The sequence below is a fragment of the Oncorhynchus mykiss genome, chromosome 1 (assembly GCF_057628025.1).
Source record: "Oncorhynchus mykiss isolate SJ-2025 chromosome 1, ASM5762802v1, whole genome shotgun sequence".
Taxonomy (NCBI): domain Eukaryota; kingdom Metazoa; phylum Chordata; class Actinopteri; order Salmoniformes; family Salmonidae; genus Oncorhynchus; species Oncorhynchus mykiss.
In genome coordinates this window covers 57,692,501-57,719,341 of record NC_143022.1, presented here as the reverse complement: position 1 = coordinate 57,719,341, position 26,841 = coordinate 57,692,501, and the positions used below count along the sequence as shown (strand labels likewise).

The 26,841-nt window shown below is 42.8% G+C and overlaps 1 protein-coding gene across 4 annotated transcripts in view; it reads left to right on the top strand.

Moving 5' to 3' along the window:
• LOC110525505 (filamin-C) overlaps positions 1 to 26,841 on the top strand; it is a 56,163-nt gene that overhangs the window by 10,811 nt on the left and 18,511 nt on the right. For 2 of the 4 annotated variants that reach the window (XR_016496081.1, XM_036980645.2), the window contains exons 3-27: positions 1,186 to 1,283; positions 4,847 to 5,003; positions 5,679 to 5,875; positions 6,428 to 6,590; positions 6,780 to 6,980; positions 9,684 to 9,948; positions 10,195 to 10,331; positions 10,581 to 10,774; positions 10,923 to 11,180; positions 11,445 to 11,568; positions 11,975 to 12,135; positions 13,830 to 14,211; positions 14,454 to 14,716; positions 14,954 to 15,232; positions 15,434 to 15,752; positions 16,107 to 16,280; positions 17,939 to 18,101; positions 18,409 to 18,569; positions 21,383 to 21,550; positions 21,697 to 21,817; positions 22,090 to 22,246; positions 22,322 to 22,511; positions 22,593 to 22,861; positions 25,899 to 25,995; positions 26,286 to 26,426. Coding sequence is in view for 2 of the 4 variants with exons in the window: in XM_036980645.2 (XP_036836540.2) it covers positions 1,186 to 1,283; positions 4,847 to 5,003; positions 5,679 to 5,875; positions 6,428 to 6,590; positions 6,780 to 6,980; positions 9,684 to 9,948; positions 10,195 to 10,331; positions 10,581 to 10,774; positions 10,923 to 11,180; positions 11,445 to 11,568; positions 11,975 to 12,135; positions 13,830 to 14,211; positions 14,454 to 14,716; positions 14,954 to 15,232; positions 15,434 to 15,752; positions 16,107 to 16,280; positions 17,939 to 18,101; positions 18,409 to 18,569; positions 21,383 to 21,550; positions 21,697 to 21,817; positions 22,090 to 22,246; positions 22,322 to 22,511; positions 22,593 to 22,861; positions 25,899 to 25,995; positions 26,286 to 26,426 (4,839 nt within the window). In the remaining 2 variants the exon portion in view is untranslated. Of the gene's footprint in view, positions 1 to 1,185; positions 1,284 to 4,846; positions 5,004 to 5,678; positions 5,876 to 6,427; positions 6,591 to 6,779; positions 6,981 to 7,196; positions 7,333 to 9,683; positions 9,949 to 10,194; positions 10,332 to 10,580; positions 10,775 to 10,922; positions 11,181 to 11,444; positions 11,569 to 11,974; positions 12,136 to 13,829; positions 14,212 to 14,453; positions 14,717 to 14,953; positions 15,233 to 15,433; positions 15,753 to 16,106; positions 16,281 to 17,938; positions 18,102 to 18,408; positions 18,570 to 21,382; positions 21,551 to 21,696; positions 21,818 to 22,089; positions 22,247 to 22,321; positions 22,512 to 22,592; positions 22,862 to 25,898; positions 25,996 to 26,285; positions 26,427 to 26,841 lie in introns of those variants that run through there. The other 2 variants (XM_090235020.1, XR_016496082.1) reach the window with 2 other exon arrangements.

Sequence of the window (26,841 nt, the reverse complement as noted above, 5' to 3'; positions counted from 1 at the left end):
AATGTACCATTGGAACACAGGAGTGATGGTTGCTGATAATGGGCCTCTGTACGCCTATGTAGATATTCCATAAAAAATCTGCTGTTTCCAGCTACAATAGTAAATTACAACATTAACAATGTCTACACTGTATTTCTCATCAATTTGGACAAAAAAAGTGCTTTTCTTTAGAAAACAAGGAAATTTCTAAGTGACTCCAAACTTTTGAACGGTAGTGTATTTATTCTTAACAGACTTATAGTTTTGTTACAGATAGAGAAATCAGGTAGAACAAGAGTCGTCCCCACCTTTGTTTGAGAAAGTATTTCTCGTATATCCCTGCCAATATTCCAGCGCCAGATCAATGGAATGGCTTCAATATGTAAACGTTTAAACGTCACAATAATGTTACAGTAACACAGCAGCACTGCGGTGTCAGTAATAACGACATACTAAACTTGTTGAGCTCTGGGTTCTTTGAGTCAGTGAACTCACTGCATTGATAACAGATAATTAAGCATTAGCAGCACAAGGCACATCATTTATGGCCTCACGAGTGGCGCAGCGGTTTACGGCACTGCATCGCAGTGCTAGAGGCATCACTACAGACCCGGGTTTGGTCCCGGGTTGTATCACAACCGGCCGTGATCGGGAGTCCAATAGGGCGGCACACAATTGGCTAGCGTCGTCCCTGTTAGGGGAGGGTTTGGCCGGGGTAGGTAGTCATTGTACATAAGAATTTGTTCTTAATTAACTGACTTGCCTAGTTAAATAAAGCTACTTTAAAAATAAAAAAAATAAGCACATAGAAATAGAATTACATTGCGGTCCACACATCATAGACCCATTGACTTGAATGGGAATGCTAATTCCAATAAGTCTATTTCTAGTGTTTAGCCTGTTTGCTTTAGCCCTCAGTGTCCGACAGGGAAAGTGAAAGGACGTCTGTTGCTTTAGTCGTTTTGATATTGAAGCCCTTCCATCAAGGACTAGTTAAACATCTATCTATACAAACTTGAGGAGAGCAGCATGGGTAACAACATGGTCTCACAGGGTGGTAGGGTGTTGGTAGTAATTAGTAGGTGTGTAGTACCAGATAAGACACTTATGCAATTGTTAGAGGATGCCATCTTAATCCACTTAGTCACTCCCTCCTTCCTCCCTCTCTACCTCTCTCCCGTCGTTTCCCTCTCTCTTTCCCTCTAGGTCTGTGCCCTGACTGGCAGGCATGGGACCCTAACCAGCCTGTGGAGAATGCCAGAGGGGCTATGCAGCAGGCTGACGACTGGCTGGGCGTTCCCCAGGTAAGACACACTACTCTGGGGACTACTGTCCATGGAAAGCCCCTTGAGGCTTGTTCAAATCACATGTTCAAATCCAAGTTCACATGTGAAAGTAAATCACATGTTCAAATCTAATTTGCAGTTTCACATGTAAGAAAATTCCATATGTGAAAATCTCACTTTCACATGTGTAATTGCAAGTTCAAATGTAGTGATGAAATAGCGTTATTCTCCTCACGTGAAAAGATGGTGTTAACATGTTGCAGTAGCAATGTTACAGTATGTAATGCCATTCTGGAAGAAGGTAACTTAGCCTCCACAAGTATAATAATTAAGGTGCTTTAAAAACAATAATTTCTTATTTCTGAGCCATCCATTCGGAGTGTTACTCAATATTCTTGTAATGCTTTTTGTATAAGAAATCTTAAATTACATCTCAATTTGAGCAAATTATGAATTTGCGATTAATTGTGATTAATCACAGCAGATCCTGCAATAAAGTCAATTACATTGTTTTATAATTTGACACCCCTAGTTGACATAAAAAAATAAAAATGCACATGTGAAAGTGTAGTGGACATGAGTCGGTCATGGTTCTTCATGGTCACATGATGAAGTAGGCCCGCCTGCAACTTCAGAATTTGTGTTGTTCATTTCGTTCGTAAGGTCAAGACATTGGCTTTTCCTGTGGGAGACCCGGGTTCCAATCCCGGCAGTCACAATAGCACACATGAGAAATGTAAAATATCACACGTGAAATGTGAAACCACATGCAGGTGAAGTCGGAAGTTTACATACACTTACAGTGCCTTGCGAAAGTATTCGGCCCCCTTGAACTTTGCGACCTTTTGCCACATTTCAGGCTTCAAACATAAAGATATAAAACTGTATTTTTTTGTGAAGAATCAACAACAAGTGGGACACAATCATGAAGTGGAACGACATTTATTGCATATTTCAAACTTTTTTAACAAATCAAAAACTGAAAAATTGGGCGTGCAAAATTATTCAGCCCCTTTACTTTCAGTGCAGTAAACTCTCTCCAGAAGTTCAGTGAGGATCTCTGAATGATCCAATATTGACCTAAATGACTAATGATGATAAATACAATCCACCCGTGTGTAATCAAGTCTCCGTATAAATGCACCTGCACTGTGATAGTCTCAGAGGTCCGTTAAAAGCGCAGAGAGCATCATGAAGAACAAGGAACACACCAGGCAGGTCCGAGATACTGTTGTGAAGAAGTTTAAAGCGATAATATTGAAATGGAAGGAGTATCAGACCACTGCAAATCTACCAAGACCTGGCCGTCCCTCTAAACTTTCAGCTCATACAAGGAGAAGACTGATCAGAGATGCAGCCAAGAGGCCCATGATCACTCTGGATGAACTGCAGAGATCTACAGCTGAGGTGGGAGACTCTGTCCATAGGACAACAATCAGTCGTATATTGCACAAATCTGGCCTTTATGGAAGAGTGGCAAGAAGAAAGCCATTTCTTAAAGATATCCATAAAAAGTGTCATTTAAAGTTTGCCACAAGCCACCTGGGAGACACACCAAACATGTGGAAGAAGGTGCTCTGGTCAGATGAAACCAAAATTGAACTTTTTGGCAACAATGCAAAACGTTATGTTTGGCGTAAAAGCAACACAGCTGAACACACCATCCCCACTGTCAAACATGGTGGTGGCAGCATCATGGTTTGGGCCTGCTTTTCTTCAGCAGGGACAGGGAAGATGGTTAAAATTGATGGGAAGATGGATGGAGCCAAATACAGGACCATTCTGGAAGAAAACCTGATGGAGTCTGCAAAAGACCTGAGACTGGGACGGAGATTTGTCTTCCAACAAGACAATGATCCAAAACATAAAGCAAAATCTACAATGGAATGGTTCAAAAATAAACATATCCAGGTGTTAGAATGGCCAAGTCAAAGTCCAGACCTGAATCCAATCGAGAATCTGTGGAAAGAACTGAAAACTGCTGTTCACAAATGCTCTCCATCCAACCTCACTGAGCTCGAGCTGTTTTGCAAGGAGGAATGGGAAAAAATGTCAGTCTCTCGATGTGCAAAACTGATAGAGACATACCCCAAGCGACTTACAGCTGTAATCGCAGCAAAAGGTGGCGCTACAAAGTATTAACTTAAGGGGGCTGAATAATTTTGCACGCCCAATTTTTCAGTTTTTGATTTGTTAAAAAAGTTTGAAATATCCAATAAATGTCGTTCCACTTCATGATTGTGTCCCACTTGTTGTTGATTCTTCACAAAAAAATACAGTTTTATATCTTTATGTTTGAAGCCTGAAATGTGGCAAAAGGTCGCGAAGTTCAAGGGGGCCGAATACTTTCGCAAGGCACTGTATGTGTCTTGGATACCCAGGTCCCAGGACTAGGGGGCTGAATTCTCCCCGGGCTGAGGGCTGTCTTGTGAGCTGTGGGAGAGGGCTTGGCTCTGGGCTAAATCATGGCTTACTGAGGCCACAGTGCTTAACCCTGCTGTACTGGGGTCAGGATATTTACACCACACTGTGATATGGCCAAAAACAGGGAGGGAGGGAGGAAGAGAGTGGAGGAGGAGGGAGTCAATGAAATAGAATAGAAATAGAATCTATGCAATGTGGAAATGTGCCTTCACATTGGTGTATTTTATGCCTGTCTGTTATGTCCTTAAACAAAGTTATATCTTTTGCCAAGTAGACAGACTATCTTCCAGGCCTACTAAGTAATTTAGTCCTGTATCGATTTCTTAAAAACTATTTAAAGCAAAGACCAGACAACAATCCTCTTTAAGGGTAAATACAGATGTGCTTTGACCTATGCTTCCCATGGGGCAAAAGTGTTTAAGTCAAGTAAGACAATTGTGGCTATATTGACCCCTAACCCAATGTTTGCCAATCATTTATTTGTATTTTTATGTGGCACACCTAAAATGTCCCTATTAATTAATTTAGTGGTAATGACCTCCTTGGCAGATCCATACTGCAACTCCTCTATTTTCAGTGACAAATATTTACAGATTTACAGATTAAATAGGGTTTATTTGAACTATTGTCATAGTTCTTTACTCATGAAGATTAATTTGTGTGTACCTCTTTAAGAGTGTCCCGTGAATCCCCACTAGGAAGATATTTGTTTAGCTCTGGTAAAAAAGTAATTTAGTTTTGAACATTTTGGGCTACAGACGAGAGGTGTTGTGCATTGGGGTGCAATCACGGACACTCAGCTAAGCCTAATCAGACCTGCCTGTGCTAATGCTTCTCACAGGCTAAGTAAAATGACAGCCTTTGCTCATGATGCGCTCCCCTCAAATGATAATGAAACAACAATGCACCAGACTTGAAACAGTGATACAGAAGTAACCATGTACCATTCAATGTATTGGCACTGTTGCTCCCAAGTCAAAATTCCATATGCATTCCACAGGTCACGTGGTGTGTGTTCCAAAAAATGTACAAAATCAGGAAGACTTTTGCGGCACACCTGAGTTCCTCAAGGCACCGGTTAAAAATCACTTCCCTAACCCATGACTTTCTGCTTGTTGACTAGGTAAGTAATTTTTCACACTCTCCTTGTGGCCTAGGTGATCAACCCTGAGGAGATTGTAGATCCGGAAGTGGATGAACAGTCCATGATGACTTACCTGTCCCAGTTCCCCAAGTCTAAACTGAGGCCTGGCGCTCCCCTCAAACCTAAAGGGGTTCAGCTGTACCCCAAAAAAGCCAAGTCTTACGGACCAGGTGGGTACCACTGGGATAGGGACCATACTTTACCACAGTGGTGAGTTGAATCTAGCTCTGATTTAGTAGATAAAGAAAGTTTTACTTGCGATAGTTGAGAGGTTGTTTTACCTACTGTAGTTGAATGCACTTGGGGATAAAGCATCTGCCCAATGACTAAAGTAATGTAAGTGAATCAGGATCTCTGATAAGCATAATGTATTGTTTCATATACTGCCCATAGACTCAAACACATCTAAATGTCAGGACTTCCGCCGAAGTCAGTTCCTCTCCTTGTTTGGGCTGCATTCGGCGGTTGACGTCACCGGTCTTCTAGCCATTGCCGATCCACCTGTCATTTTCCATTTGTTTTGTCTTGTTTGCCACACACCTGGTTTACATTCCCTCATTACTTGTCTGTGTGTGAAATTGTTTGTTGTCAAGTGTTTGTGCACTCTGACTGGTTCGCAACGGGTTATTTGGTACCCATATTTTGATGTTCTCGGTGCCGTTGGTTTTGCTTATTAAACTGCTCCGGTTTTTACCCAGTTCTGCTCTCCTGCGCCTGACTTCCCTGCAGCCAGTCATGCACTTCTTACACCAACTCTCTATTTTAAACATATTTTTCTAACTATAAATTCTGTTGGAAATTCATGGACATTGTACAATAAAGTAATCTTCCTCTCTCTCCCATAGGTATTGAAGCAAATGGTAACATGATTCTGAAGCCAGCAGTGTTCACAGTGGAAACTCTGGAGGCAGGTCAGGCTGAGGTGCTGGTGTATGTCATTGATCCTGAGGGACACACTGAGGAGGCTAAGGTGGTCTTCAACAACGACAAGAACAGGACCCACACCGTCATTTACATCCCCAAGGTTGAGGGCGCCCACAAGGTAACTGATCACTACCATCAATACCCCATATAGATTTATTTTACTTAACTTTACATTCTTACTTGACTTGACTTGACTATACACACATCTCATCATCACAATGTACTGCTAGCCCATTGAAACTATTTAAAGGAAAATTTAAAGGCCCAATGCAGTCAAAAGTCATTTTCCCCTATTTTGTATCATATTGTACAACAGCTGATGAAACTAACACTGTAAAAGTGTGAAAATATGTGATCAGTGTTATTTCCTGATAGCTGCTGGTTGAAAATACAATCTACACAGGACCTCCTAATCACCAGGTTTGCATGGGCGGGATTTTCAGCTTTCCATGGTAACATCACCATGCAGTAAATTGGTTAATAAACCAATAACAGAGTTCCAAACCTCTGCCAATAACAGCTAATTTTCACACCACTCCCAAATTTTGCCAATGTAAATCTATTACAGTAAGCTATTTAATTGTTACCCAGAAATTATTTGAAATATATATATTTTTTAAAGTCTGCATTGGGCCTTCAAAGGAACATTTTACTGGTTCTTTCCTTATAGGTGAAAGTGCTATTTGCTGGGCAGGATGTTGATAAGAGCCCCTACACAGTGAACGTGGCCAAGGCCATAGGTGATCCCAACAAGGTCCAGGCCAGAGGACCAGGGCTGGATGCTACCGGCAACATGGCCAACAAACCCACCTACTTTGACATCTACACTGCAGGTAAGGAGTGGGGACACACCAGACAAGGAACACATTAGTAGCAGTGATCAGATGAGTTCCTTGCAAAACTGCTAAAACTAGAGAAGGAATTTACTGTGAGGGCCCAAAACAATGTCCCACGTTTCCTTGTTTTGATCACATGGTTGGTTAACAGTGTTTTGATTGATCTCTTCCTGTTATCCTGTCTAGGTGCTGGTAACGGTGATGTGAGCGTTGTCATCGTGGACACTGAGGGGAAGAAAGACACGGTGAAACTGATCTTGGAAAACAAGGGAGACAGTGTTTTCCGTTGCACCTACCGGCCCATGTTGGAAGGCCCCCACACCATCCATATCCTGTTTGCCGGTCAGGAGATCCTTAAGAGCCCCTTCAGGGTTCAAATCAAAGAGGGTAAGTTAGCACTGAGCCAACTGTCACTAACAGTTACCAACTGTCACTACACAAATCACTGTTGTTGGCACTACTGTTGCATTGTGTCATTCTGATGTTGATCTATCACTCTCTAGTTCCACAGTTATTTCAATCACTCGCCGCAGCCAACATGTCGCCACGATGACCAGTCAGTGTTATGTTGAAGTTAAACCAACTTTGTGTCTGTGATGTTTCGCTCCTCCCTCTATCGTGGGTCCTCTTCCAGTTCAGATAAATCCCCAGTCTGCATTCACCTCTCCCGGTGGGAAGAAGGGCCCAGAGGGCAAGAAGGGTGGTGTCCCTACCCTCAGAAGCAAAAAGTGCAGACCAAGTTAGTATGGGTTGTCTAGGTGGAGGCCTGCGCCCATTGGTATGCTAGCCGGGCCCCACCATACCTATGTCCTGTGCCCTATGCCATTTTCCCGATGCCCTGTATGCTTCCTGTGGCAATGCCATGCCCTCTGAGGGCCAAGAAAGAGTGTCTTGCTTGGGCGGTTGCTGCCTTGCCTGTGGCAGCTTGGTGTTGGAGACAGATATCTCATACATTTCTATTATGCAGCCAAGTGAATGTTCTTGACTAGTAGGAAACTTTCCAGGAAAGTGATTTTAGTCTAAGTGAGTCAGTGCTTCCCAGATTGCATTATGAAATGTTGCATTTTTAAATTTTTTGGCCCTTTGTGTTTCCTTGATTTGGGTTAGTATTCATAGGTGTGATTGCTTCAAACTTTTAAGTGTAACCAAGCCTGCAATCAATGTTTCTATTAGACTGACAAATTGTTATTAAGTCAGTTGTTGCCTGGAAGCTCAATTCCTTTCTTCATGCTGCAACCAATACATGGTTGTATTGATATACAGTACTTGTCAAGTTTGGACACACATACTCATTCAAGGGTTTTTCTTTATTTGTACTATTTTCTACATTGTAGAATAATAGTGGAGACATCAACACTCTGAAATAACACATATGGAATCATATAGTAACCCAAAAAGTGTTCAACAAATCTAAATATATTTTACATTTTTTATTCTTCAAAGTAGCCACCCTTTGCCTTGATGACAGCTTTGCACACTCTTGGCATTTTCTCTTGTGATATTCCTATACTGCATTGTGTCAAAGTTCAAAGCTAGTGTCACAGTCTACTAGGAGTGGTGGGTTGGAATCAGGCGCAGAGAGCAGGGTTCGATTTATTCTCCGGCAAAAAACGGTCAAGCCAACATACAGGGCGCATAAAACAGACCAGCCCAAACACAGGACCAAACAGTCCGGAGAATACAAACATGAAACCACAACCAACAGAGTAACAAAAAACAATCCCGCACAAAACAAGGGCGGATCCCGCACAAAACTACCACATATGTGGTAGTTTTGTGCGGGATCCGCCCTTGTTTTGTGGTAATAAGACAAAACCAACAGACAAATGAAAAAGGGATCGGTAGCGGCTATTAGGACTGTGACGACGACCGCCGAGCACCGCCCGAACAGGCAGGGGAGCCAAAGTCGGCGGAAGTCGTGAAATCTAGCACCATATGGAATTGATTGACTGATTATGTTCATTGACCTTAATAATGAAATTCATTATAGCATCTTGCCTGCATCATGTTTGCATACGACATTGTTTCATATCTGAATGCTCCTGCCAGGTTAGTCTGCCAATCTGTCAGTCTGTGTACCACTCTCCTTAATAAATCCTCTACTGACTCCCCATCCCGCATGCGGGAGCGTAATCATCGCCTGAAACTAATTAGCATAACGCAACGGACATAAATATTCCTAGAAAATATTCCTATTCATGAGCCTTTTGTTAATCACCTTGTCATCTCAGATTTTCAAAATATGCTTTACAGCCAAAGCTAGACAAGCATTTGTGTTAGTTTATCGATAGCCTAGCATAGCATTTTGTCCAGCTAGCAGCAGGTAACTTGGTCACGGAAATCAGAAAAGCAATCAAATTAAATCGTTTAACTTTGATGAGCTTCGGATGTTTTCACTCACGAGACTCCCAGTTAGCTAGCCAATGTTCCTTTTTTCCAAAAATATTATTTTTGTAGGCGAAATAGCTCCATTTGTTCTTCACGTTTGGCTGAGAAATCGCCCGGAAATTGCAGTCACGAAAACCGCGAAAAATATTCCAAATTAGCTCCATAATATCGACAGAAACATGGCAAATGTTGTTTATAATCAATCCTCAAGGTGTTTTTCAAATATCTATTCGATAATATATCCAATAGTTTTTCAGTAGGACCGATTGGAGTAATGGCTACCTCTGTATTTTACGCGAGAGTCACCCTGGGAGCCATCAGGTGACCACTTACGCAATGTAGCCGCCTACGGCTATTCTTCAAGATAAATGCGTAAAACTACGTCACAATGGTGTAGACACCTTGGGGAATACGTAGAAAGGTTGATAGCACATTCACAGCTCAATAGGGACTCATTGGAACGCAGCGCTTTCAAAACATGAGGCACTTCCGGATTGGATTTTTCTCAGGCTTTCGCCTGCAACATCAGTTCTGTTATACTCACAGAAAATATCTTTACAGTTTTGGAAACGTTAGAGTGTTTTCTATTCTAGCATCTTGTCCTGACAAAATATCCCGTTTAAAATGGGAACGTTTTTTTTCCAAAAATGAAAATACTGCCCCTAGAGTCGCAACAGGTTCCACCCCTTTCCTTCTCTCCAGCCATCAATGCCGACACGTGTCGTGCCACGGGCAGAGGCCTTCAGCCAAAAGGGGTGCGGGTCAAGGAGGTGGCAGACTTCAAGGTCTTCACCAAGGGAGCTGGCAACGGAGAGCTCAAGGTCTCAGTGACTGGACCATGTGGAGATGAGGAGCCAGTGAAATTAAAAGATATTGGTGATGGTGTCTATGAATGTGAATATCTTCCTAACCAGACTGGTAAATACACCGTCAACATCACCTGGGGAGGACAGCCCATCCCACACAGGTAAGGACTTTCAATAAGCTGTTTTAAATGCTTAGAAATGTGTAGAAATGCTTATTAATTATAATGCTTTTTTAATGTTCTATTAGTGTTTGTTAATTATTCAATCCTAATTAATAATAGCATATAAAGTATTTATAAAGTTATCATAATGTGTTTACTACACTTCCCAATGTCCAGCACCTACATAGTCTACTGCAACATACCCTCCTTTCCTTTTCTTTACCTATTTCTGTGTGTCTCTTTCAGCCCCTTCGATGTGGAGGTGAGTGAGGTGGCAGGCCCTCAGAAGGTGAGAGCCTGGGGTCCTGGTCTGTTGACCGGACGGGTGGGCAAGTCGGCTGACTTCGTGGTGGAGGCCATCGGCACGGAAGTGGGAACTCTGGGTAAGCCAAGACATGAGGGACATGGGGCATTATGGGTAATGTAGTTGAACAAGTAGAGTAATGGATTAGATGACAGTAACAAAATCAAACTTCTTTAGTGGAATTTATCTTTACATTTTCTAAGAAAAGGCACATTACTTCTTCTTTATAGTCACAAGTTCAGTTGGAATTCTAACAGGTGTGCAGAGGAAAATGACCTATATGCCTCTTGAGTGATTGGGAGACTAAAGTCAAACGTTCTCTCTCCAGGCTTCTCTATCGAGGGTCCATCCCAGGCTAAGATAGAGTGTGATGATAAAGGTGACGGCTCCTGCGATGTCCGCTATTGGCCCACTAAGCCAGATTACTACGCTGTCCATGTCATATGTGATGACGAAGACATCAAGGGCAGCCCCTTCATGGCCCACATCCTCTCTGCAACCAATGACTGCTTCCCTGATAAGGTTAGCTCCTCCCACCACACCAGCCTAGCTCCACCCTTACAAGAGTAGTTTTTATGACACACAAAAACACACTGATGTACAAACGAACACACACACATGTAATTGTACCTCTATGCAACTCACATTAATGTTTACCTCTCTGTTGCAGGTGAAAGCTTTCGGTCCAGGCCTGGAGCCCATAGGGGTCATCGTAAACAAACCAGCAGAGTTCACCATCGATGCCCGCGGTGCTGGCAAAGGCCATCTGAAGATCTACGCCAAGGATACAGAGAGCGTCACCATCGACATTAAGATAACTGATAAGGGAGACGGGACCTTCTTGTGTGTGTACGTTCCCATCAAGCCCATCAAACACACCATCATCATCACCTGGGGAGATGTCAAAGTGCCCAACAGCCACTTCAGGGTGAGTAGCACCGACCCACTGGGATTTGAACCCGGGATCTCCTGTGTGTCACTGAGCTAAAGACTAGGCATTAGGTAAGGGACGGGGAGCCAATACAGGTCTTCAGGTCTCATACAAGTTTACATAAGCCCAGCTAGTCTACTCTTATTTAGGGAAAATGATACTCCACTAGAAAGGGATATGAGTACTTTAGGTAGCAACAATAGTGTTGTGTGTCAAGTGTTGCCTATGTCTGAATAACACTGTGTGTTTCTGTGTGTATAGGTGATTGTTGGAGAGGGCTGCCACCCAGACAAGGTCAAGGTGTATGGTCCAGGAGTGGAGAAGACAGGACTCAAGGCAAACGAGCCCAACTTCTTCACTGTGGACTGCGCAGAGGCTGGACAAGGTATGTGTGTTAATAGGAAATACTACTCAAAGTGTTCTTCGGCTTCTTCCTGTAGAAGAACCCTGTAGAGTTCCAGGTATAACATTTTCACCCTGCTAGAAACCTTTTAAAACCATTTCTTCCATTGAGAAGGCAGTTTATTTATTTTTTATTTAACCTTTATTTAACTAGGCAAGTCAGATTCTTATGACGGCCTACCCCGGCCAAACCGTAACCCGGACGACGCTGGGCCTATTGTGCGCCGCCATATGGACGAGCATCGTCTTGCACTTGTTCTGCCAATACCAACCTAACTTTAGTCCCTGCAACTGTAAAAGATCAGAAAGTTATTGATACTGATAGGCACAGTATTATGATATTTCTTCATATGTACTGGTAGATATACTTATATATTGACCTCCCACAGGAGACATCAGTATTGGGATCAAGTGTGCTCCAGGAGTGGTGGGTCCAGCTGAGGCTGACATCAACTTTGACATTATCAAGAACGACAATGACACCTTCACTGTCAAGTACACCCCCCCCGGTGCAGGGAAATACACCATCATGGTGTTGTTCGCTGAACAGGTGAGACTAAAACTACACTACCCAGGGTCCCTCAGTAGAGAGTTACTGTTACAATGGACATCAAATGTGGAGACACTATGGAGGCTCTAATCTAGAGCGCCCAGTTAAATTGTGTTTGAGCGCATTTTTTAACTCTATAAATGGTTAAATGAGCGAGAAATAGATGTCATTGTTGCAATAGTTTGTGAGTGGGCAACATATACTATCATCTTAAATCGACATGTTCAATTATTTTGCAATATTCAATTATTGAATATTTTGTACTCATTTCCCTAATGTGGATATTTGTTTTACTACCTTACACAATCTTGCATTTTCACCATAAAATCGGACTTAGAATGGGGAGTGGCCAGGAAATGGCACAGAAAATTAGTAGGTGGTCTCTCTATAAAAGTTGCTGGCCACACACCAATAGAAGGTTTTGACAGTCAAACTAGCAGTTAAAAAGCAACCAACCGTTGTCACTGTTGATATCCTATGCCGCGTCGTGATATGTTGAAGTTAACTAACAGAAACAGTGGTCTGTTCCCTTTTCCGTGATGGCAGCCTCCCAAAATCAACATCCAAAATTAAAATATAGATATAAGTTCTCATCTAACCAACCATGTATAGGTTATTCCAAGTTTCCATGTGCCCTTTGAATAGTGTTAGTTTAAACAGTGCAACACCCCAAACATTTGTCCCCTGTTCTATAGATTTTGGCATAATATCAATGGAAGTGATTAACAAAAAAAAGTGTTGTGTTACACTTACCCGGTTTGCGAGCCACCTGAAAACAAATGCAACACTTCAAAATGTTGCTAGCTGTCTTTTACAAATTGTCCTCTAACCAGTAATGTACACATTATTTTGAGATTCCGTGTGTTTTTTACGTTTTAACAAGACGTGCAACCTCATCTCCTCCCTCTAGCGCCGTTGAACTCAACATGATATCGACATGAGTGATTGACAAATAGGTGTTGTGTTTCTCTTTCCATTTTGGCGACCCCCAAATCAAAATACATCCCTCCAAAATGTAGCTGACTGTCATCTGCAGGTTGTTCTCTAACCAGCGATGTAAATAATAACTCCAGTTTCCATGTGTTTTTTTAGTTGTGTTAGTTTCAGCAATGCGTACAACCTGATTTTAAACCCTATTCGATAGGGTTTTTGGTGCGTGTGCAGTTTATACAAAAACACATGTAATATGATTACTATTGTTGCACATTTACCTCATGTGTAGATACTACATTTTATATTTAGGTTTTCAATACAGTATATCACAAATTGTTTCTGCGTATTGGTTATTGATTTGGACATGTTAAATCTGTGTTTTAACATTGGGATTCTTATCAACATGTCTTTTCAACAGGAAGCAGCGACAGCATAATTTTCAACTTAAGTTTTAGGAATATAAATTGAACATTCAGAATTAATTTCCAGTGTTATTGTACCTGATTGGGTAAAAACTCCTGAATGAGTCCAAAAATGTGCTATGGTTTATTTATTTTGATGATATACCAGAAATCACCAAAACAGGTTTGCCCTGCCTACTGTTACTATGTGGCTTAGCATTAGAACTATAATAATTATAACTATTCATTCTAAGGTTGAGCCGAATGGTACAAAAGTTGCCGTAGTTGGGATCTCGATTTGTGTTCGAATTTTTATAAAAAATCGTACAGCAGCAAAACCATTCCATATTTATGTTACAGGAAATCCCCATTAGTCCATTTAGAGTGAAGGTGAATAATTTCCATGATGCTGGCAATGTGAGGGCTGAGGGTCCAGGACTCAACAAGACAGGCGTGGAGGCGGGCACTCCGACCCACTTCACCATCTTCACAAAGGGAGCAGGCAAGGCCAAGCCAAAGGTCCAGTTCACAGCAGCAGAACTGAAGGGAGAGGCTGTCAGGGACTTTGAGATCATAGACAACCATGACTACTCCTACACCGTTAAGTACACCGCTGTTCATCAGGGTCAGATGACCATCTCCGTTACCCATGGAGGGGACCCCATTCCCAAGAGCCCCTTCAATATTACTGTGGCTCCTCCTGTAGATCTGGGAAAGGTCAAGGTTACAGGACTGGACACCAGTAAGTTCTCAACATTGTACACAGTAACTTTGCAACGTAAAGCCCAAAATGTAATTAATTTGAAAACTGGGTCTTGTTATCTTATTCATTTTCTTCTTCTTGGGACCATGTACATCTGACATTGCCCTAGATTATAGCTATATACCATAGCTAATTCAATGGTGTTGTCAACAGTTTCAATGAGTAGCTGTTAAAACTGATGAATTTAAGATGTAAGCATGTTTGTTCTTGTTATTTTACAGAGGTGGAAGTTGGCAAGGATCAAGAGTTCTACATCAACACCCAGGGAGCCGGAGGACAGGGCGAGGTGGCTGTCAAGATGACCTCACCCTCTGGCCGACCAATTCCTTACAAGCTGCATTCGGACACAGCCAATGGAGCCCACTCTGTGAAGTACATCCCCCCAGAGGAGGGGACTTACAAGGTGGACGTCAGCTATGATTGCAACCCCGTCCCTGGATCCCCCTTCGCTGTGGAGGGAGTGATGCCTGCTGACCCATCAAAGGTAAAAGTGACTACAACATTTGACCCTATGAGCTTCAGTGGGATCTATTTTAATGCGAGGCTCATGAAAAGACAGTAACTGTCCGCTGACTGATACTCCAAAATGTAATCTGTACTGAAGCTTAGTGAAGCATCATGGATGTTTTTTGTCCTAATGTTTACACTACTGGCATCGACTTCTTCTTTCTTCTTCATGACATTATGAGTCTCTCTAACATCTATTAACTTTATCCTTCAGGTGTGCGCATACAGCCCAGGCCTGAAGGGAGGCATTGTGGGTAAACCAGCCCCCTTTGCCATTGACACCAATGGAGCAGGCCCCGGCGGGCTGGGCCTGACTGTGGAGGGGTCGTGCAAGGCTAAGATCGAGTGCCAGGACAATGGACACAGTACCTGCTCGGTGTCCTACCTGCCTACCGAGGCTGGAGAGTATGCCATCAATATCCTGTTTGGAAAGCAGCACATCCCTGGGTCTCCTTTCAAGGCAGCTGTTAAGCCATGCCTGGACCCCAGCCAGGTGAGATGAGATGATACTTTATTTAATATACTTTATGCCTTCGATATGCCAAGTTATTGATTTATTGACATGCCTATTGGTTGTGTTTTCAGGCTGATTATATCGTTTCTATATTTTCCATGTTTTTTTGGAATGTATGACATAAAATTTGAGATTTTGTGTATGTTTCTGCATCTCTAAAAATATCAACTAAACCTACAGGTAACTGCCAGTGGTCCAGGCCTAGATAAAGCCAAGGCAGGGGAACCAGCCTACTTTACAGTGGACTGCACCAGTGCCGGAGAGGCTGAGCTCACCATCGAGATTGTCTCTGAGTCCGGGGCTGAGTCCGAGGTCCACATCCAGAAGACAGCCGAGGGATCCTTCTCTGTCACCTACATCCCACCTTTCCACGGCACACACACCATCACCATTAAGTACGGGGGTCATGTGGTTCCCAACTTCCCTGCACTCATCCAAGTGGAGCCGGCTGTTGATACCAGCGGAGTGCAGGTCTATGGACCAGGAGTGCAGCCCTTAGGTAAGGTGGAGTAGTTGTGGAGTGTTTAGGGCATATTACCCTTGCTTAGGTAGGCAAAGTAGGCAAAGGCTCCTATAGCTAAAGGCTACTTAAGCTATTTAACTATAATTTGGTAAATGCCTCAATCTAAGCTTAGCTAGCTACTATACACAGTAGTTTACGAGCAAAACGAAGCATAGCTTACTGATTAAGGCCATATAGCTAAGGCTACTATAGCATACTGGCAAAAAGCTACTATAGCTAAAGTATACTTTAGCTTACTGGAAAAGGTTACTAACACTACTGTAGCTAACAATTACATGCTAACAATTACAGTAGCTTGTGATCCTTCCTTGCAATCATCTATGTCTGTAGGTGTCATCAAGGAGGTTACCACTCACTTCATTGTGGATGCCCGCAAAATGCCCAAGACCTTTGGTGACCACTTGAAAGCATGCATCATCAACCCTTCAGGCACCAACACAGACACCTACATCACAAACAAGGGAGACGGAACCTTCAGAGTGGAATACACCGCCTATGAGGACGGTAAGAACATGTAGAAGATGAAAACCTTTCTGAAAGCTTTCTGATAGCTAAAGTTAGGTTGCTTGGTAGGATATGTTTAATAGCTATCTGACTCCAAGGACCATAAAGGGACAACGTAGATGTATACAGGGCAAGCCCATCACATGTTACTTGTTATTTTATTCAGTTTGGTTCAACAAGGAATCCTTGAAAAGAGTGATAGCGAGATATTTTCAAATCAAATCAAAGTTTATTTGTCTATTGCAGCGAATACAACAGGTTGTAGACCTTACAGTGAAATGCTTACTTACAGGCTCTAACCATCAGTGCAAAAAGGGTATTTGGTGAACAATAGGTAAGTAAAGAAATAATAACAACAGTAAAAATACAGTGAAGAATAACAGTAGGGATGCTATATTGTTAGGAGAAATATGTTCTCAAGGTTCATAAGCTGAACTTCAATTAGAATTCTCAGTCTGTGACCCAGAAGTTGTAAGGTTCTGGTTGAAATTAATCAGATACAGACCAGTCCACAATAGTCAGTTACGTTTATTCTCGAGAGCTCTGCCCATCATTTCATGTACACCTCTCATTTCATCATAAATGTCCCTCCTCCTCTCAGACAATGTCAAAGCTGCTTTTCAATTCCATTCCAACACATACATCTTGCTTATCACATGCTACCACATGTTACACAATCTACTGCAAGTCCAATGGTTTCTCCCCTCCCTGGGTGGGGGCAAGACATCTTTCCTGTTGTTAGTTTCACTGTGGTCACAAGTTGTCTGTCACAAGTAGTCTGTTAACACTTCCTCTTTGCCTATGTACAAATATTCTTCATCAGACAGGATAGAATTCTGTTAGTTATAGTTCTACGTTAAATGTATACATCATTTAGTCATTATTCATAAAAATCCCATAACATATATACAGGCACCGGTTAGTCGGGCTGATTGAGGTAGTATGTATGTGTAGATATGGTTAAAGTGACTATGCATATATGATGAACAGAGATTGGCAGTAGCGTAAAAGAGGGGTTAGCGGGTGGTGGGTGGTGGATGGCTGGACACAATGCAGGTGTTTGAGTGGAGGGTTCATTTAGGACTAGATAGATAGAGTAGATAGAACAGTTATAAATACAGAATGAGGCAGAGGAGGTGATCTGAGGGTTTTAGAGAAGAGAGGCAGAGAGGGGAGAGGGCTTTATAAATATAGTTAGTGCTGGAACAGAACAGAAGCTCAGGTATATATGCTCTGCTCTATCCTGCTCTGAGCCTCTTCTCTCAGATACAGGAGTAATGGCTAGCTGGAGGTATTAATAGAGTTCTGTCAAGTTAATGTTATTACGGTACAACAACGGGGGGAAGATGTGTTATTTTTGTGTATTAATGATTAGTCTCACATCTCCATAGTTACCATATGTCTCATTCATTATCTGAACGAATCTTAGGAAGAAAGGTTCACTCGTGATAAAATATCAGAAATGCATTGAAAATTGTCTTAGATAGATATAACTTCATTGCCCTGCATAGTAAAACCAGCTTGGCCATCATACAACATCATGTACAGTATATCTGCCATAAAATCACCTGTAATCTTGTGTATCTGTCCACTGAGAGCACTACACACACACAGCACTGTGAGATATTGAAACCATCTGATTGGTCTGTCTGTTCCAGGTATGCATGTGATTAAGGTACTGTATTGCGAGGTGGCCATCTCTAAGAGTCCCTTCAGGGTGTCAGTGGTGGAGGGATGTGACCCCACCCGGGTCAGGGCCTACGGGCCAGGGCTCGAGGGAGGACTCATCAACACACCAAACTGCTTCACCGTCGAGACCAGGTACAATCACAGCAAAGGAAAAGATTGCATACACATAGCCAATGTTTCTGAGCAGGTGCTGGATATCAAATAATATGTTCAGTAAATGCTCAAAAGAGACAGCACACTGCAATCTATGCTCCCATGTGGTTTATTGATGAAAATAACATTTTAGCTAGTTAAGCACATAAGAACACATGATCACAGGAAAATCAATTACAAATCCAATGTCTTTCAATTCTTCCAAAAATGAGAAAGCCTTTCCTATGAAAGCAATGTAATTGATGTGAAATTACCATTAAAGTTGATCATTGTCTGTGTTCTCTAGGGGTGCTGGTACTGGAGGCCTGGGCCTGACCATAGAGGGAGCGTCAGAGGCAAAAATTACCTGTAAAGATAACAAAGATGGCAGCTGCAGCGTAGAGTACGTTACCTTCACACCTGGAGAGTACGACGTCAATATCAACTTCGGAGGACACCCCATTCCAGGTAATGCCTCATATACATACACATTCTAGTTGTATTAGTCGTATGGACAGGATACACATGGTATACATCAAGGATGGGCAGCTGATGTGGGTGGGGGCCACAAAACATCTGAACTCACCATGAGGGGCCGCAGTGGCTCGTGGGTCTGTGTACCCACATCCATACACCCACATACAGCCATAGCCTGGCTGGCTAAATGACTGCGGAGAGAAAAAAAAAGGTTTCAAGTGAATTTTCTGCAATTCTATACATGTTCCAGAGAGAATATTTATTTGTATTTATTTTTAATTTCATGCAATTTTGCTATGGGGCGGAGAGAATAATTTGCAGTTTAACAGCTAATTTCCTGCAATTCTATTCATTTTGCCATAAGGTGGAGAGACATGTTTGTAGTTTTGATTGTGATATATTAGTGAGAGTGACTAACAAAATCATTGGGGGCCTCCCGGTCAGTATTTTTACCATGATTACCTCAAGTTTTGACAGCAGGCTAGACATGGGCTAAATTGAGTTACTGTCAGTGACTGACATAACAATAGAAAATCTGCTGATACACAACCAAATTTCAAAATTGCATAGAGTTGATCAGGCTGTTGATTGTGTCCTGTGGAATGCTGTCCCACTCTTCTTCAATGGATGTGCGAACTTGCTGGATATTGGTGGGAACTGAAACACACTGTCGTACACGTCGATCCAGAGCATCCCTAACATGCTCAATGGGTGACATGTCTGGTGAGTATGCAGGCGAAGAACTGGGACATTTTCAGCTTCCAAGATTTGTGTACAGATCCTTGCAACATAGGGCCGTGCCTTATCATGCTGAAACATGATGAGGTGATGGAGGCAGATTAAGTTGTCCTTAGTTTATACATGCCCATACCATAACCCCACCACCACCATGGAGAACTCTTTTGACAACGTTGACAGGAGCAAAACGATCGCCCACAGGACGCCATACGTCTGTCATTTGCCCGGTACAGTTGAAAACGAGATTCATCCATGAAGATCACACTCTTCCAGCGTGCCAGTGGCCATGGAAGGTGAGCATTTGCCCACTGAAGTCGGTCATGAGGCCGAGCTGCGGTCAGGAAAAACCCTGGTGAGGACGACGAGCACGTAGATGAACTTCCCTGAGACGGTTTCTGATAGTATGTGCAGAAAGTCTTCGGTTGTGCAATCCCACAGTTTCATCAGCTGTCTCGTGGCTTGGTCTCAGATAATCCCGCAGGCGAAGAAGCCGGATGTGGAGGTCCTGGGCTGGCAGGGTTACATGTGGTCTGCGTTTGTAAGTCTGGATGGACGTACTGCCAAATTCTCTAAAATTACATTGGAGGCGGCTTATGGTAGATAAATTAACATTAAATTCTCTAGCAACAGCTCTGGCAGACATTTTTGCAGTCAGCATGCCAATTGCACACTCCCTCAAAACTTCAGACATCTATGGCATTGTGTTGTGAGACAAAATTGCACATTTTAAAGTGGCCTTTTACCGTCCCCAGCACAAGGTGCACCTTTGTAATGAGCATGCTGTTTATTCAGCTTCTTGATATACCACATCTATCAGGTGGATGGATTATATTGAGTCAAATGCTCCCTAAAAGGACAAATTTGTGCACAAAATTTGGGAAAATAAGCTTTTTGTGAATATGGAACATTTCTGGGACTTTTTTTTTTTAGCTCATGAAACATGGGACCGACACTTTACATGTATACAGTGCATTCGAAAAGTATTCAGAACCCACATTTTGTTACGTTACATAATTATTGTACAATTGATGTAATTGTTTTTTTCCCTCCTCAAACCTTGCCGCAGAAATGTTTTGGTACCCTTCCTCAGATCTGTGCCTCGACACAATCCAGTCTCTGAGCTCTACAGACAATTCCTTTGACCTCATGGCTTGGTTTTTGCTCTGACATGCATTGTCAACTGTGGGACCTTTATATAGGCAGATGTGTGCCTTTCCAAATCATGTCCAATCAATTGAATTTACCACAGGTGGACTCCAATCAAGTTTCAATTTCGAGTCTCATAAGCAAAGCAACTGAATACTTATCTAAATAAGCTATTTCCCTATTTATTTATTTATTTTGACAAATTTGCAAACATTTCTAAAAACCTGTTTTCACTTAATCATTATGGGGTATTGTGCATAGATTGCTGAGGATTTTTTTTATTTAATCAATTTTGGATTAAGGCTGAAACGTAACAAAATGTGGAAAAAGTCAAGGGGTCTGAATACTTTCTGAAGGCACTATATATATATATATATATGTATATATTTTTTTTGTGTGTGTGTGTGTACGTGAAGTTTTTGAAAATTGATCCGCAGACCCACAAAAGAACGGTTCACGGGCTGCCAGTTGCCCATCCTTGGTTTACACCGTCCAAAGAAATGCTTACTTGCAGGTTCCTTCTCGACAATGCAACAACAATAAGATTTAATAACAGATAAGACTCCTAACATAAAGTGAATGGCTCGGTAGAATAGAATAAACATTTTTGCGTGAGTATAATACAGGGAGGAACAATTGATAGTCCAATAATTAATAGTCCCCACATAAACACACACACTTACATACTGCATGGAGAAGAAGCAGCAGAATCATCACCATAATACAAGTTTCAAGTTTATTTGCTATGCACAATGAATAGTGAAAATCTTACCCCAGCTCTCACGATAAAAACACCACAAAAACACAATATCCAATACTTCTCAATATCTCTCTCTTCCACTGGCAGCCTCTGATTGCCTTCTTCCCTATCATCCTAATAAAAAAGCTGACCATAGTGTCTCTCCATGTGTCTTCTGCAGGCAGTCCGTTCCGCGTGCCAGTGAGGGATGTGGTGGATCCCAGTCAGGTGAAATGTTCAGGCCTAGGTTTGGGTGACAGAGTCAGAGCCCACCTACCTCAGACCTTTACTGTGGACACTATACAGGCAGGACAGGCAAATCTGCAGGTCAGTCTCATAGGACCATCAGGTAAGACGAACTCGACATACTTGACTTTACTCACACATGCACACACTCAAACATAAAAAACACCCATAAACACACACACACACACATACATGTTTACATATAGTGACTTATTTGAATGTAGCTAATCTGTCCTTTTTTCCCCATAGGTTCAGAGCCTGTTGCTGTAAAAAATAACAGTGATGGTACACACACAGTCAACTACACTCCAGTTCATGATGGCCCTTACACTGTGTCAGTTAAATATGGAGACCAGGAGGTTCCTCACAGGTGAGACAGACTGGACAAAACTAGATTTACCGGAAACCCTTACTGTAATATCCTCATTTACTTTTCTGTATGCATTTCATACATTTTCAATAGGGTCATGAAATATATATACTGTATTTATATTTTTTTGCTCTCTCTCTCTCTCTCTCTCTCTCTCTCTCTCTCTCACTCTCTCTCTCTCTCTCTCTCTCTCTCTCTCTGTCTCTGTCTCTCTCTCTCTCTCTCTCTCTCTCTCTCTCTCTCTCTCTCTCTCTCTCTCTCTCTCTCTCCAGTCCATTCAAGGTGAGATCTCAGCCTGGTCATGATGCCAGTAAGGTTTGTGCAAGCGGTCCAGGTCTGGACAAGTCAGGTGTGCCCGCCAGCCTGCCAGTGGAGTTCACCATTGATGACCGCGACGCAGGAGAGGGACTGCTCACTGTACAAATACTGGTTGGTAACCCCCCACCCCCACCCCACCCCCACACACACACCCCACACACACATTAACATCCTCTTCCCCTGTAGGACCAAGAATGCAAGCCAAAGAAGGCTACCATCTATGATAACAGAGATGGGACCTACACAGTGTCTTACGTACCAGACTCCACCGGCCTTTACACAATCATGATCAAGTATGGAGGCGATGAGATCCCCTACTCTCCCTACCATATCTTAGCCCTGCCCACTGGAGACGCCAGCAAGTGTCTGCTCACTGGTACACCTCTCATTTTCCCTTCTCTTCTATTTTATTTTCTCTTTTCAATAGTCTGACAAATTTCTCTCTCCTTATTCCCAGTGTCTATCGAAGGACATGCCCTGGCATCAGGTCTGACTAAGATGCAGTTGCACGAGGAGGCCATCATCTCTGTGGACACAAAGGCTGCTGGGAAGGGCAAGGTGACCTGCTCGGTCATGACCCCAGAGGGGGTGGAGCTAGACATGGATGTGCAGGAGAACCGTGATGGAACCTTCGAGATCTACTACACCGCTCCAGAACCAGGAAAATATGTCATCACCATCCGCTTCGGAGGACAGCACATACCCAGGAGCCCCTTCCATGTTACGGTTGAGTACATATTAGTAATATAGATTTGTGTGTTAATTAATATATATACACACTACTATTCAAAAGTTTGGGGTCACTAAGATTTTAAAAGAAAAGCCAATTTTTTGTCCATTAAAATAACATCAAATTGATCAGATATATAGTGTACATATTATTAATGTTGTAATTGACTATTTTATCTGGAAATGGCAGATTTTTATGGAATATCTACCTAATGGGCCTCTGTACATAGGCCCATTATCAGCAACCATCACTCATGTGTTCCAATTTTAAAAGGCTAATTGATCATTAGAAAAACCTTTTTCAATTATGTTAGCACAGCTGAAAAATGTTGTCCTGATTAAAGAAGCAATTAAACTGGCCTTATTTAGACTAGTTGAGTATCTGGAGCATCAGCAGGGTTCGATTACAGGCTCAAAATGGCCAGAAACTTTCTTCTGAAACTTGTCAATATATTCTTGTTCTGAGAAATTAAGGCTTGCTCCGTTGCCTCCCACACCTCTTTTTATTCTGTTTAGAGCCAGTTTGCGCTGTTCTGTGAAGGGAGTAGCACACAGCGTTCATTTCTCAGAACAAGAATAGACTGACAAGTTTCAGAAGAAACGTCTGTGTCTTTTGCAGACGTTTTTACGCAGAACAACTTACAGTTAGTGCATTCATCTTAATAAGATACTGTAGCTAGTTGGGACAACCACATATCACAGTCATAGTAAGCGAGGGTGCTCTGGGATTATTTACGATACTCTTTCAAGAGGTAGGGTTTCAGATGTTTTCAGAATATGGGTAGGGCCTCTGCTGTCCTAGCTACAGGGAGAAGCTGGTTCCACCATTGGTGTGCCAGGACAGAGAAGAGCTTGGACTGGTAAGAGCGGGAGCCAAAAGACCAGAGGTGGCAGAAAGGAGTGCTTGGATTTGGGTGTAGGGTTTGAGCATAGTCTGAAGGGTAGGGAGGAGCAGTTCCTCTTGCTACTCGGTTGGTAAGTACTATGGTCTTGTAGTGGATTCGAGCTTCTGCTGGAAGCCAGTGGAGTGTGCGGAGGAGTGGGGTGACATGGGAGAACTTGGGAAAGTTGAACACCAGGTTGGCTGCAGCATTCTGGAATAGTTGCAGGGGTATGATGGCACAAGCGGGAGCCCAGACCACATCGAGTTGCAGTAGTCCAGATGGGAGATGACAAGTGCCTGGACTAGGACCTGCACCACTTCATGTGAGGTAGGGTCGTACTCTACGGATGTTGTAGAGCATAAACCTGCAGGAGCGAGTAACTGCTTTTATTTTGACAGAGAACGACAGGGTGTTGTCCTGGGTCTTGGCAAAGGATTTCCACTCTGGGAAGGGGACACTGTGGAGTTGTCAACTGTGATGGAGAGGTCTTTGAGTGGGCAGGCCTTCCCCGGAAAAAAGGGCAGCTTCGTCTTGTCGAGGTTGAGCTTGAGGTGGTGGGCCGACATCCAAGCTGATATATCTGCCAGGCACGCAGAGATGCGTGTCGCCACCTGAGTGTCAGAAGGGGGGAAGAAGAAAAGTAGTTGAGTGTCATCTGCATAGCAATGATAGGAGAGACCATGTGAGGATATAAAGGAGCTCAGTGACTTGGTATATAGAGAGAAGGAGCCAAGCCCTGGGGGACACCAGTCGTGAAAGTACGTAGTGCAGACACAGATCCTCTCCACATCACCTGGTAGGATCGGCCTGCCAGGTAGGATGCAACCCAAGAGTGTGCAGAGATGCCAAGCCCTGAGAGGGTCGATTTGATGTTTCAATGTGTCGAAGGCAGTGGATAGATCTAGGAGGATGAGAACAGAGGATAGAGATTTAGCTTTGGCAGTTTAGAGAGCCTCCATGACACAGAGAAGAGCAGTTTCGGTTGAGTGACAAATCTTGAAGCATGACTGGTTAGAGTCAAGAAGGTTGTTCTGAGAGAGATAACGAGAGAGTCAGGCCATTTTGAAGTCAGAGGGGACGCAGTCAGTGGTCAGGGATGAGTTGATGAGGGAAGTGAGGAATGGGTCTCCAGAGATGGTCTGGAAATGGGAGGGGAGGTGGGGTCGAGCGGGTAGGTTGTCGGGCGTTCGGACCACACTAGTTGCAGGATTTAATATATAGATGACAACAATGTTAAGCTTGAGTGGACAAGTGACAGTGACATCATGGAATTCAAATGAGGGGATGGACAGATGAGAGAGGGAGAAAAAAACAAAATATTCACTTAGGAGAAATGAGTAGCCATGTGCCACCACGACGACGACCAGATGCTCTCGGACTATGAAATAAAACATAATCAGATGACGAGAGAGCAGCTAGAGTAGTAGTGTTGTCTGGGGTGATCCATGTCTCCATCAGGGCCAAAAAGTTAAGGGACTGAAGCACAGTATAGACTGAGCTGAACTCGGGCGTTCTTGACTGCAGATCGGCAGTTCCAAACGCTACCAGAGACCAGGAATTCCACATGGGTTATGCGCACAGGGTACACTAAATTAGGGTAGCAGCCAAGGAGTGGGGAGTGTCTGTCTGTATAGCCTACAGGGAGAGGAGCGAACTGGGGTAGAAAACAGACACATAGTTGCCAAAGCTACAAAATAGCAAAAATTTGATTACCTGAAAATTACATTTTTGTCATTTAGCAGACACTCTTATCCAAAGTGACTTACAGTTAGTGTATTGATCTTAAGGTGGGTATCACAGGAATAGAAATACATTTCTCCTGAATCAGAGACACAAATTGGGGGGAAGGGAGAGTGGTGTGGAGCATTCTGGGGGACAATACTAACATTGGGTAATACTTCACTTAATGCTTTATAACTTGTCTGTTGAGAGAGTGGTGTGGAGCATTCTGGGGGACAATACTAACATTGGGTAATACTTCACTTAATGCTTTATAACTTGTTGTTATCATGTATGAATCTTTATAATGTCTTATAAGGGTTTAACAACATTTTTAACTGAGTCAAAAAGGCTGCATTAAAGTTACATTTTTACTTTGTATAGACATAGCTTGCTATAGTTACTCGTACATGTATCATATGCCCTTTTAGGCAACAAAGGAGCCCATTGTCCTTAGTGACGGCATGGATCAGTTCCGCCCTCTCAACCTGGTCATCCCGTTCACTGTACAGCAGGGACCGATCACAGGTACAGGGACTTTTCCGGAAACTTTCCCAAATTTCCCAGGTTTTCCCCCAAAACCCCAGTTAAAGGATTCCCTCTCTGCTTATGCAAGGATGCAAAGATTATCCTATCAGGATTTGGGGAAAACTTGGAAATTTGGGAAACTTTACAGAATGTTGTAATCCTAACAGATACTCATTAACACATAAAACAGTACACAAAGTAAGTTGTTGTTTAGCTTTGATTTGTTTGAGAGATACTCTCACTGTTTCTGACACAATGACACACTCACTTTCCTTTCCTGGAATTTCCAGGTGAGGTGCGTATGCCCTACGGTAAGACTGCCCATCCCTACATAATAAATGACAATGATGGGACCATCACAGTTAAATTCAACCCTACTGAAAAGGGTCTGCACGAGATGGACATCAAGTATGAAGGAAATCACATCCCAGGTAATCACATCCCAGGTACTATCACGTCCTGACCGTAGTTCCTTTTGTATGTTTCTACTTTAGGTTGGTCAGGGCGAGAGTTGGGGTGGGCATTCTAATGTTTTGTTCTTGTGTTTATATTTCTATGTGTTTGGCCTGGTATAGTTCCCAATCAGAGGCAGCTGTCAATCGTTGTCTCTGATTGAGAACCATACTTAGGTAGCCTGTTTTCCCACTCTTGGGTGTGGGAGGTTATTTTCCGTTTCAGTGTTTTTCACCATTCTGGACTGTTTCGTTTTTTCTTTATTCGCTTGTTCGTTTGTTTCCTGTGTTCAGTGTAATAAATATGATGAACACTTACTACGCTGCATATTGGTCCGATATTTCCTACTCCTCCTCAGAAGAGGAAGACCAAAACCGTTACAGGTACAGTGTC